The 11,420-nt window shown below is 45.5% G+C and overlaps 2 protein-coding genes across 2 annotated transcripts; one reads left to right on the top strand and one right to left on the bottom strand.

The window, feature by feature from the left end:
• Positions 1-96: 96 nt before the first annotated feature.
• On the bottom strand, positions 97-1,763 carry ankrd9 (ankyrin repeat domain 9). The gene has a single exon (XM_084742427.1). The coding sequence runs from the start codon at positions 1,463-1,465 to the stop codon at positions 638-640; it is 828 nt and encodes a 275-aa protein (XP_084598553.1). The 5' UTR covers positions 1,466-1,763; the 3' UTR covers positions 97-637.
• Positions 1,764-5,197: 3,434 nt separating this feature from the next.
• Positions 5,198-11,047, top strand: rcor1 (REST corepressor 1). Its single transcript, XM_084743124.1, has 13 exons — positions 5,198-5,834; positions 5,939-5,998; positions 6,839-6,919; positions 7,007-7,059; positions 7,135-7,296; positions 8,304-8,422; positions 8,559-8,637; positions 8,706-8,756; positions 8,834-8,980; positions 9,064-9,141; positions 9,286-9,343; positions 10,157-10,395; positions 10,499-11,047. Exons 1-13 carry the CDS (start codon positions 5,654-5,656, stop codon positions 10,541-10,543), a joined length of 1,353 nt encoding a protein of 450 aa, XP_084599250.1. The 5' UTR covers positions 5,198-5,653; the 3' UTR covers positions 10,544-11,047.
• Positions 11,048-11,420: the final 373 nt, after the last annotated feature.

Genomic DNA, 11,420 nt, shown 5'->3' with positions numbered 1-11,420 from the left:
GCATGAAGGAACTACATAACAATAACTCTTTTATCATGCAGCCTGACAGGAACACCTGCAGACAAAACTCAGGGCTGAAGACACATCCGCACTTCGTTTTTTTGTCAGTCAGCATTTTTATTTACAGTGAAATAAGTTACAGGTCCGAGTCCTCACTGACGTCACAAACACACAAACTGTACAGACATCAAAGTGGATCAGTTCACATGTGGTCTCGTGTTCCGCCCACTAATCTGATCAATATGATCAATATGATGTTATTATTGCCACAGATCAAACAGGACTGATGTCTCACAGTCTGTCTCAGACGTCCAACTGAGACGTGAAGACACTCGACTGAGTCTGAGGTAGAAACTCTGTTTAACAGGAAGTGACTCAGTCTTCACACTCTTTCGCAATAAAAGTCCTCAGGAAACAGCACACACTCATCACAGTCACATCTTCATCATCTTCGTCCTCATGACGTCAAATTAAAACCTCACATCTGCTGACTCTCCTCGGGGTCCTAAAGCCTGTCAGGAGATTCGAGGTTTCAGCAATCAGTCTGATTTTAGTCTTTATTTACATTTTATTTACATCATCAACACACCGTCCAATCACAGCGGTCCGCGGTGTGTTGCCATGGTGACAGATGCTGTCACTGCCAGCTGTGCGGCTGCAGGAAGTCGGGCAGCGCGGCGATCTGATCCGGGCCAGACCGCGCCAAACACCTGAGCGCCTGCAGCAGGAGAGGGGGCGGGGCCAGTCCACACAGCCAGCCGAACACGTCGTTTCCCAGCAGGCTTTTCCAGCGCTGCGGCTCGTCCTGTAGGCGGGGCAACGCCGGCAGGTTGGGCAGGAAGAGCAGCAAGAAGTCAAGGCAACGCTGCGCGTGGCGTCGCTCTGACGTGTCAGAGGAGACGAGGCGCTGCAGCGCGGCGTCCAGACCGTCGGGCCGCGCGCCGTGAACCAGCAGCAGCAGCAGGCAGTCGGGCCGCGACAGCTCCACCGCCAGCTGCACCGCAGTCTTCCCTGAGTCCGCCACGTGTGAGCAGCCGCCGCAGCCGTCCAGGTAGTCCCACCCGGTCTGTGCGTCGCAGTCCTTTAGAGACTCCACGATCATAGCGAGGATCGACACGCGGTCGTAGCGCACCGCCACAGAGAGGTGCGGTGAGCCGCTGCCGCGGCAGCAGCAGAAGGTGCAGCGTGGTGCTCTGAGCGCGCTCACCGAGTACCTGCTGAGCAGGTAGCGTGCGTAGTCCTGGTGGTCGTGCACGAGCGCATACAGCAGCGCCTCAGATGGCAGGAAGGCTCGTGGGCGTCCATCGTCCCAGCAGAAGACCTCCATGGACCGCATGTCCTCCAGAGTCCAGACCGGCAGCTGCTCACGGACTGCGCAGTAGAACGAGAACGCTGTCCGCTCACACTGCCGCTGAGACGGAGACGAGGACAGACAGTCCAGCTGAGAGGACACCACCCACGGCATGATGATGCACCTGATCACCTGGTCTGAGACTAACACCTGAGACCTTTAATCTGTCTGTCCTGCTGCAGGTCCTGCTCCTGTGATGTCCTGTTCCTGTCCTAGTTCAGTCTGTCTCTCAGTCAAACACTGTTCTCTGCTCCTCAACCCCTTTTATAGCTCCTCCGCCGCCTCGCCGCTCTGCCGCGCCGTGCCGCTCCTCTCTCCTCCTGCTGTGTACAGCTGATCTTAGCGCTCGGCTCTCCGCTTCATCCGCCGCTCTGCCGCTCCGCACCGCAGCGCAGCGCACCGCACCGCTCCTCCTCCTGTGGCCAGTTCAGCTCCATGTGTGGATGTTTGTTTTGGGGGCCGCGGCGGAGGGGCGGGGCGGATAGAGTGTCTCACATAGCGAACATAGCGGCCTCGTGTGTGTGTGTGTGTATGAAATAGGACACAGGTTTGTTTACAGTCAGCTGCTTAACACACACACACACACACACACACACACACACACACACACACACACACACACACAAAAACACTTTACATTTAAAGTTTTAAAACTTTTCGCGGATTGTGCAGATACGTGTTTTTCACCTGATATCGGTCACATGACTCAGTCCGTTATCAGTTATTGATCTTCAGTCTAAACTTTATTGGTTTTCGGTGCAGAAACAACACAAAGTTCATGTCTCAGTGGATTCAAATGTGAATATAAGCCGATAAGAAGAGGAAGACAACAAATACGATATAAGACGATCATTTATTGATCATCCAGAGGGGAGAAATGACCAATTAATACATCAGATATATCAATGCAGAAATGTGATAATATAATGATAATAATAAAACACTGATAGTCTGAGTAACAGTGTTCATTCTGGGGTTTAATTGAGTTGTTTCTTGTTTTATTTTGAAGTTCTCCTCCTTCTCCTTGTTTCATTTCCTGTGTTTTTCAGCCTCTCTGTATTTAATCTGGTGTTTTTGGAATAATTTGTAGTTTCTTGGACTTTCCCAGCTGATTACCTGCAGAGACTTTTTGGTTTGGTTTTGTCTCTGATTATTGACACTCAGTGACTCAGGATCTATTTTTCAAGACTGTGACAGGATCAATTAACCAATTAATTAATCAAGACATCAATCAACAGCGGAGACAATGAAGTTCTATAATGATGGATTGTAGATGGTGAAAACAGTTTTGTGTTGATAAACAAACTAGCAGCTTTATGAACAACTTTGTAAACAAACTCAGAGTTTCCTGGAGCTCTAATCAACCGGTTGATAAATATGAACTGACCTCGACATTATTACAAAAGAAACATCTGGAGATATGAAGCTGTAAGAAAAGTGTGAAACTGAACGAGAGCTTTATAAACCATTTATTAGACGTTCATAAACTGATTATACCTGATTATTACATCAGTACAGCTGATCAATAAAGATGAAGGTCTCAGTTACAGTGAAGCATCATCATCATCAGCAGCTGATCTGCTGTCAGAGTGAAAACAGTGGACATGAAACATGATGACGTTCTCCCCCTGCTGTTCATTGGCTGCAACTGCACACATTTTAAATGTTTTAGAACCAATCACATCGCAGCGTTCAGAGTTCAGAGGTTATAACCAGAAATCAGCTGCTGATCACTTCTGTAAACACACAGTGACTGGTTTATTGATCTGGTACCTGTGTTGGATCCCTTCACCGACTGACCGAGTCATCGTCACGAGTCCTAAACTTGAGTTTCGAGTCCTAAACGAGTCCCAGTGTCTCTTTGCCAAACATGCTGTCAGTTTACCATCAGTTTTTTTTTTTATGTGAAACTTCAGATATTGAATGAAGTTGGAAGTTGTTGCATCTCTGGTTTCATCTTGCAGCTCATTTTTTAATCGACCACCTCAGAATTTTTCAACAAAATGATCTTCGGTGTCATTTTTATTTTTTTTGTCCGAAAAAGGACAAAAAATTAATCTAAAGCTGCAACAATTAGATTCCATCTTTTGCCTTGAGACTTTTGTTCTTTTTAAAATTTGACATCCATAGCTACTTTATGGAGACTCCGCCAAGAAGAGGCAGTGTGCCACGGATGCTGGCACGTTTTAGTTGATAAAATATTAAAAAAATTTGAAAATTGTGGTGTTTAGGCTGCGTATTTTTACAGCTGGAGAATGTAAGAATCATTTTACACTGTACAAAAGTAGTCGAGAAAACTCAAGCTGCAGTACTGCAATAGATTTCTGAGCTTTGAGGCCAACTCAACTTTTTGAGTTTTAAAATAAACTTTTAAAAGTTTAGACAACCTATAATCTTGAGTTGAGATGATTTACTTTGCTTTTCAGATAAAACTGAACCTTTCAGTTTAAAAAAAAAAAATCCGTTTTACCAGTTGGCCCCAATGAACTGTGAACCTGATTTGTCATTATTTAATATTTTATGTGAAAATATGAAAATGTCACTTCAACATCATTGGCTTTCACTTCAATGCATTTGCTCAATCTTTTTTTTTTTTTTAAGTTTTTTGGGGGATTTAACGTTTATCTAAAGAAGAAAAGTAAATTATCTCAACTAAAGATCAGTACTTGATCAAACTTTTTCAAAACTTTGAATCTGAGTTGGGCTCAAAACTCAAAAAAGTCTACTGCAGCATGTTGCCTTGAAGTTCTGAGTTTACTAAACGTTTGTGTTTGTGTGACAATGATGAGAGAAAATTAAAATGTCGGGAGGTTGCAGACCCCTGCGTTTATTTCTTCATGGTTCTCTGCTGTCGTCTGATTGGTTCAAACTAAGTGGATCGGCTGAATTAAGTGGATGAGTGTTGAGTCTTAATGCTTTTTAAATAACAGTTTTTTGGTTTTGTCATGTGACACAACATGTTAGAGAGCAAAGAACTTCTGACATCAAGATACTGATATTAGGGCTGCATCTATCGATTATTTTTACTGTCGATTAATCTGCAGATCATTTTGTCTATTAATGGATTTTGAGGTTCATAAAATGATTTCAAAAAAAAAAAAAACTGTCAATCAGTTTCCCAGAGTCCAAGATGACGTCCTCAAATGTCTCGTTTTGTCCACAATTCAGTTTACTGTCAGAGATGAGGAAAGAAACCAGAAAATATTCACATTTAAGAAACTTTTTCTTTAAAAAAAAATGACTAAAACCAATGAATTGATTACCAAAATGGTTGGCAGTTAATTTAATAATCAATTCATAATTGATTAATCAGTTAATCCTTGCAGTTTTACATAAACACATATGATAATAATGATAACTTAAAAGTGAACTGTCATGACAAAGAAATGTAACGGAGGCAAAATATTTCACAGTTCAACAATAAACCTCATTGATCATAAAGACATCAGAGCTCTGAAACTGTCACTTTTATTTGTAATAATGTAATTTGAGCTGCTGACTCATTTATAAGCTACATTCAGAAATTCTTCTCTCAGATTCATCAATTATTGTCAATCAATTGATCGTTTGGAGGTCTTATTCCATTATTCCAGCTGATGGAGGATTTAAAAAATATTAGCTGATCAGAGTCAATGATCAATATTAAAAACGGATTCGGATTAAATGTCATTAACGTGAATTATTTGTTATTGTTTATTAGATTTTATTATGATTTGATGTTTTAATGTGTGACCTGTGACGACAGCAGAGATCTCTCTCTCTCTCTCTCTCTCTCTCTCACACACACACACACACACACACACACACACAGCTTCTCTCTCTCTCTCTCTCTCTCGCTCTCTCTCTCTCTCTCTCTCTCCCCCCTCCAGTGGGATCGATCAGCTTCAGTGTGTCTGATCAGCTCTGATCAGCTGTATATCGGTCCTGATCGATACTTGAGTCTGTCCTGGTGTCCGTGGGTCTGTCTGTGGATGTCGGTCTGGTCTGATCTGGTTTCTTCTGGTTCTGGCAGCTCGTTCCGGAACTTTTGGGACTCGGTGTGAAGCTCCGGTCTCGGGTCGTCTGTTAGCATCTTTAATCTGCTGTTAGCTTCAGTACCGGCTCGGTGTCTCCAGCCGCGGAGTCTCTGCGGATTCACCCCGGGACCTGCTGCTGCTCCCCGGGTCAACACTCAGCTCCGCTCCGAGGCTCAGCACCAGGCTCGGTTCCGTTAGCAGAACAGCTACGTTAAGCTAACTAGCTAACTAACTATTAGCCTGAGTTAGCAGCTAGTTGTTAGCCCGAGCTGTCTCCGTCCCCGGCATGCCGGCGATGCTGGAGAGGAACCCGGAGGCTCCGGGGAAGCGGAGGGGCAGAGCCCCGGGGAGCGGCGCGGGCAGCGGGCCCGGGGCAGCAGCGAACCTCGGCGGGAAGAGTCTGTCCGGTAATGGAACCAGCTGCTGGGAAGAAGGAAGTTCAGGCTCTAGCAGCGACGAGGAGCATGGTGGGTAGCCTCGATCACTGTAGTACAGCCGTGTACTGCGAGTACTTCTCAGTACTATTACTAAGTACTACTGTGTGTGTGTGTGTTTGTGTGTGTGTGTGCAGGTGGAGGAGGGATGCGGGTTGGACCGCAGTACCAGGCCGTGGTTCCAGACTTTGACCCGGGTAAGATTCTGAGCACGGCTCGGTAGCCTGGAGACGAGGTAGCCTCGAACAACACGAGCACTGAAGTACATGATAGTGATCAGCAGCAGGGCTGCAAACAACGATTATTATTTATTTTCTTTAGTAATCGATTTGCTACTTGGTCCATAAAATGTCGAAAAATGTTGATCATAGTCCAAGATGACGTCCTCAAATGTCTCGTTTTGTCCACAACTCAGAGACACTCAGTGTCAGAGAGGAGTAAAGAAACCAGAAAATGTTCATATTGAAGAAACTGAAATCAGAGAATTCTGGTTTTCATTTCCCAAGAAATGACTCAAAATGATTAATCAGTGTCTCTAACTGGTTCTAGTACTATAGTTTATCTGTCATACTGGTTCTGACACACTGGTTCCAGTTCTGCTCTGGAGATACTGAGCAGTCAGAAGGTTGTTGTAGAGCTGCAACGATTAATCAATCATTTAATTAATCACCAACTATTTTGATAACAGCCTCAGTACACGAGGTGCACGATCCACCAACTGAACCACAGGGACGCCCCCCGCCAGAGCTGACGTCCTACAGAATCAACACCATGTTCCATTTTTAATTTCACAGCATAGTCGTAGTGAGCAACCGTTTTATTTTTTTAAAGGTCCTCATAGTTCTAATTTGAAAAATAACATAAAACACACAACAAAATGAAACAAAATCAACAAAACAAGACCAAAAAGCCATAACAAGACAAAAACAACTTAAGAAGATCAAAAGACGTAACAAGACTGAGCAAGCTGTTAACGTGACCTGTTGTTAATAAAGTTGCTGTTATTGATAATAACAGAGTTTGGTTTGTGTTGTCAGAGGTGGCCAAAGCAGCTCAGCTGAGAGAAAACCTCGGCATGTTGGTCTGGATCCCCAGCAGCTGTCTGAACCAGACTCAGTGTAAGAAACAGCAGATTGAACTGACAGAATAAAACAAGAAGCTGCTGTTTGTTGTCTCAGACGGTCACCATGTGTTTTCTCCTCCAGTGGACGAGTACATCGCCATCGCCAAAGAGAAACATGGCTACAATATGGAGCAGGTAAACTCTGATCCTCGACTTCCTGCGTGCCGACTGAGAGTCGGTGTCTCTGACGGTTTGTGTGTCTGTCTTCAGGCTCTGGGGATGCTCTTCTGGCACAAACACAACATTGAGAAATCTCTGGCAGATCTGCCAAACTTCACTCCGTTTCCTGACGAGTGGACGGTGGAGGACAGAGTCCTGTTCGAACAGGCCTTCAGTTTCCACGGCAAGAGCTTCCACCGCATCCAGCAGATGGTAGGGGACCACTAAAACCAGTTCATTTACAGCCCTGAGAGCACCGAGACCAGTACAGACGCTGGGACCAATACAGACACTTGGACCAGTACAGACGCTGGGACCAGTACAGACGCTGGGACCGGTATAGACACTGTGACCAGTACAGACACTTGGACCAGTGCAGACACTTGGACCAGTACAGACGCTGGGACCAATACAGACACTTGGACCAGTACAGACGCTGGGACCGGTATAGACACTGTGACCAGTACAGACACTGTGACCAATACAGACACTTGGACCACTACAGACGCTGGGACCAGTACAGACGCTGGGACCAGTACAGACGCTGGGACCAATACAGACACTTGGACCAGTACAGATGCTGTGACCAGTACAGATGCTGGGACCAGTACAGACACTGGGACCGGTATAGACACTGGGACCAATACAGACACTTGGACCACTACAGACGCTGGGACCAGTACAGACACTTGGACCAGTACAGATGCTGGGACCAGTACAGACACTTGGACCAGTACAGATGCTGGGACCAGTACAGACGCTGGGACCAGTACAGACGCTGGGACCAATACAGACACTGGGACCAGTACAGACACTGGGACCAGTACAGACGCTGGGACCAGTACAGACGCTGTGACCAATACAGACACTTGGACCAGTACAGACGCTGTGACCAGTACAGACACTTGGACCAGTACAGACACTGTGACCAGTACAGATGCTGGGACCAATACAGACACTTGGACCAGTACAGACGCTGGGACCAGTACAGACGCTGGGACCAGTACAGACACTGGGACCAATACAGACACTGGGACCGGTACAGACACTGTGACCAGTACAGACGCTGTGACCAGTACAGACGCTGTGACCAATACAGACACTTGGACCAGTACAGACGCTGTGACCAGTACAGACACTTGGACCAGTACAGACGCTGTGACCGGTACAGACGCTGTACATTATATTCTGCTGTATGATGTCTGTCTCTCTGTCTGTAGTTACCAGATAAGTCGATGGCCAGTCTGGTTCGGTTTTATTACTCCTGGAAGAAAACTCGCAGTAAAACGAGTCTGATGGACCGACAGACACGAAAACACAAGAGAGAGAGAGGTGACAGGTGAGTTGCAACCTGCACAGGTAACAAGACAGGTCACACAACACTTCAGGTAACACAACGTGACAGGTGGACACTGTAAATCGAGTCCTGTGATGTGATTGGTGGATCCTAAGATATCATTTTGACTCTGTTTCAGTGACGATGAAGTTGAAGATGGAAACATAAATCCTTCCAGTGACTCAGAGTTCGACCCAAATAAAGACGACAAGAAGGAGGTAAACTAATGTTTACTGACTGTTCATTGTTTACTGGCTGGTTCTGTCTGACTCTGGTTTTGTTTCAGGTGAGTTCTGGATCAGAGAGGTCAGATGTCAAACCAGCTACTGGACTGAAGGTAATAACATATGATCAACACCTGAACACCTGTACCATACCTGTCTGTCTCTGACCTGTCTCTCTGTGTACCTGTAGACAGGTAGTAAGGCGTCTCAGCGGTTGAAGAAACGTCCTCCCAAAGGAATGTTTTTGAATCAGGAGGATGTCGTCTCGCTCTCGTCCTCGTCTCCTCAGGGATTCATCAGACAGCTGGACTGTCAGCTGGTCTCCATCAAGAGACAGGTCTGTCTAGCTGTCTGTGTGATCACCTGTCTCTCTTCTCACCTGTCTCTCGCTCCTCACCTGTCTCTCCCTCTGTGTTTCAGATTCAAACCATCAAACAGTCAAACAGCTGTCTGAAGGAGAAAATTAGTTCAGGAGTCGACGAGTTCAGACAGCCTGAGGTAACCACGGCAACACAGCATCATGCAGCAACATAGTAACCACCTGTAGGAAAACACTGTCTGTGGGTGCGGGTTGTCTGTTGTTGTGTGTTGTTGCTGTAGTTGTTGATCTTTGTGTCTCAGTGTTCCTGTGTTTTGTTTCAGGTCACTCAGAAGTTTAACACTCGTTGGACAACAGAGGAGCAGCTGCTCGCTGTACAAGGTAACACCTGAACTACCTCTAAGCAGGTGACACTCACACTCCTGAACTACCTGTAACCAGGTGAACTGACTCACCTGAACTACCTTTACCCAGGTGAACTGACGCACCTGAACTGCCTGTAAGCAGGTGAACTGACGCACCTGAACTGCCTGTAAGCAGGTGAACTGACGCACCTGAACTACCTGTAACCAGGTGAACTGACGCACCTGAACTACCTGTAACCAGGTGAACTGACACACCTGAACTACCTTTACCCAGGTGAACTGACACACCTGAACTGCCTGTAACCAGGTGAACTGACGCACCTGAACTGCCTATAACCAGGTGAACTGACGCACCTGAACTGCCTATAACCAGGTGAACTGACGCACCTGAACTACCTTTACCCAGGTGAACTGACGCACCTGAACTGCCTGTAACCAGGTGAACTGACACACCTGAACTGCCTGTAACCAGGTGACACTCACGCTCCTGATCTACCTGTAACCAGGTGAACTGACGCACCTGAACTGCCTGTAACCAGGTGACACTCACGCTCCTGATCTACCTGTAACCAGGTGAACTGACACACCTGAACTACCTGTAACCAGGTGAACTGACACACCTGAACTACCTCAAAGCAGGTGACACTCACGCTCCTGATCTACCTGTAACCAGGTGAACTGACACACCTGAACTACCTCTAAGCAGGTGACACTCACACTCCCGAACTACCTGTAACCAGGTGAAACTAACAAACACCTGGATGAATTCAACCTTCATTACTGTAATGAAACTTGTTAATCAGTGACTCTTCCTTTTATCCAATGACAGCCATCAGGAAGTATGGGCGGGACTTCCAGGCGATCTCAGACGTGATTGGTAACAAGTCAGTGGTTCAGGTGAAGAACTTCCTGGTAAACTACAGACGGAGATTTAACCTGGACGAGGTTCTTCAAGAGTGGGAGGCGGAACATGGGATGGAGGCGGGAGACAGGGGAGGAGGAGAGGAGGACAAGATGGAGGTGTGTCCTGCCGAGGAGGAGGAGGCCACTGCTAAGGAGACGAAGGAGGTGAGGACAAGGTTTCATGTTGACTCTACTGTGACTCTACTGACTCTACTGTGATTCTGCTTACTCTATTGTGACTCTACTGCACTTGTGCTCTCTGCTGCAGGGCTCGTCCTCTCCAGCAGACTCCCAGAAGCCTCAAGCCTCCTGAGACTGTTTGACCTCTGACCTTTGACCCCGCCCCTCTGCTTTTATCATGCAATTTATTTTATTTTATTTTATTTTCTCAGTTTATCAGTTAGTCTGTTGGACTTAAATGATCAGGTATGAGGTTTGTGTTTTGTCTGTCATCACTGCTCTCTTTGGACCAATCAGAAATCAGACCTAGCCTGTCAATCAAAGAGTGGTTGGGACCTGTTTTTGTCTTTTATTTTTTTTCTGATTTCTGAACGATATTTTCTGTTTTTAATAATTTTTCTTCCTTGTTTGTGCGTGTGTGTGTGTGTGTGTGTGTGTGTGTGTGTGTGTGTGTGTGTGTGTGTAGGAGGTTGTTTTGGGGGGTGAATTGAAGCAGCCATGTTGGATGATGTCACCCAGGTAGGAGGTGTGCCCTGTCCTTCCTGATGACATCATCCTGTTTTAGGGATTTTATGATCTTTTTGCGGAGTGACAATAAAACCAAAGTTCATCAATAAATCAGTTTCTCTCTTCCTCAGTTTCATCTCTTTTTTTTTAAACTCGTGTTTGTTGTTTTCTGAACGTCCAAACGTTAAATTAAATATTTAATATAATCAACACAAAGACGAGGAGACACAAAAAACAACAGGAAACAGGAAGTTACTTCATGTGAAAATCAAGTGTTTCACAGCGCTGACAGGAATCAGGAAAAGTTTTATTTCAATGTTTCTGATTTCATTTTCTTTGTGCTAAAGCTACTTTTATCAAACACTTTAATTCAAATATTACAGTCAGAAACATCTGAACTCTTTATATTTTATATTTTACAAAAAACTAATTTCAATAATTTATATTAAACAAGTTTACTTTGATATCTGAGTCACAATAATAAACATCCAGCAGTCATGCTA

The sequence above is a fragment of the Lutjanus erythropterus genome, chromosome 18 (assembly GCF_056507025.1).
Source record: "Lutjanus erythropterus isolate fLutEry1 chromosome 18, fLutEry1.hap2, whole genome shotgun sequence".
In the NCBI taxonomy this organism is placed as follows: Eukaryota; Metazoa; Chordata; class Actinopteri; order Lutjaniformes; family Lutjanidae; genus Lutjanus; species Lutjanus erythropterus.
The sequence above is the reverse complement of the archived record's forward strand: the minus strand, read 5'-3'. Positions and strand labels throughout refer to the sequence as shown.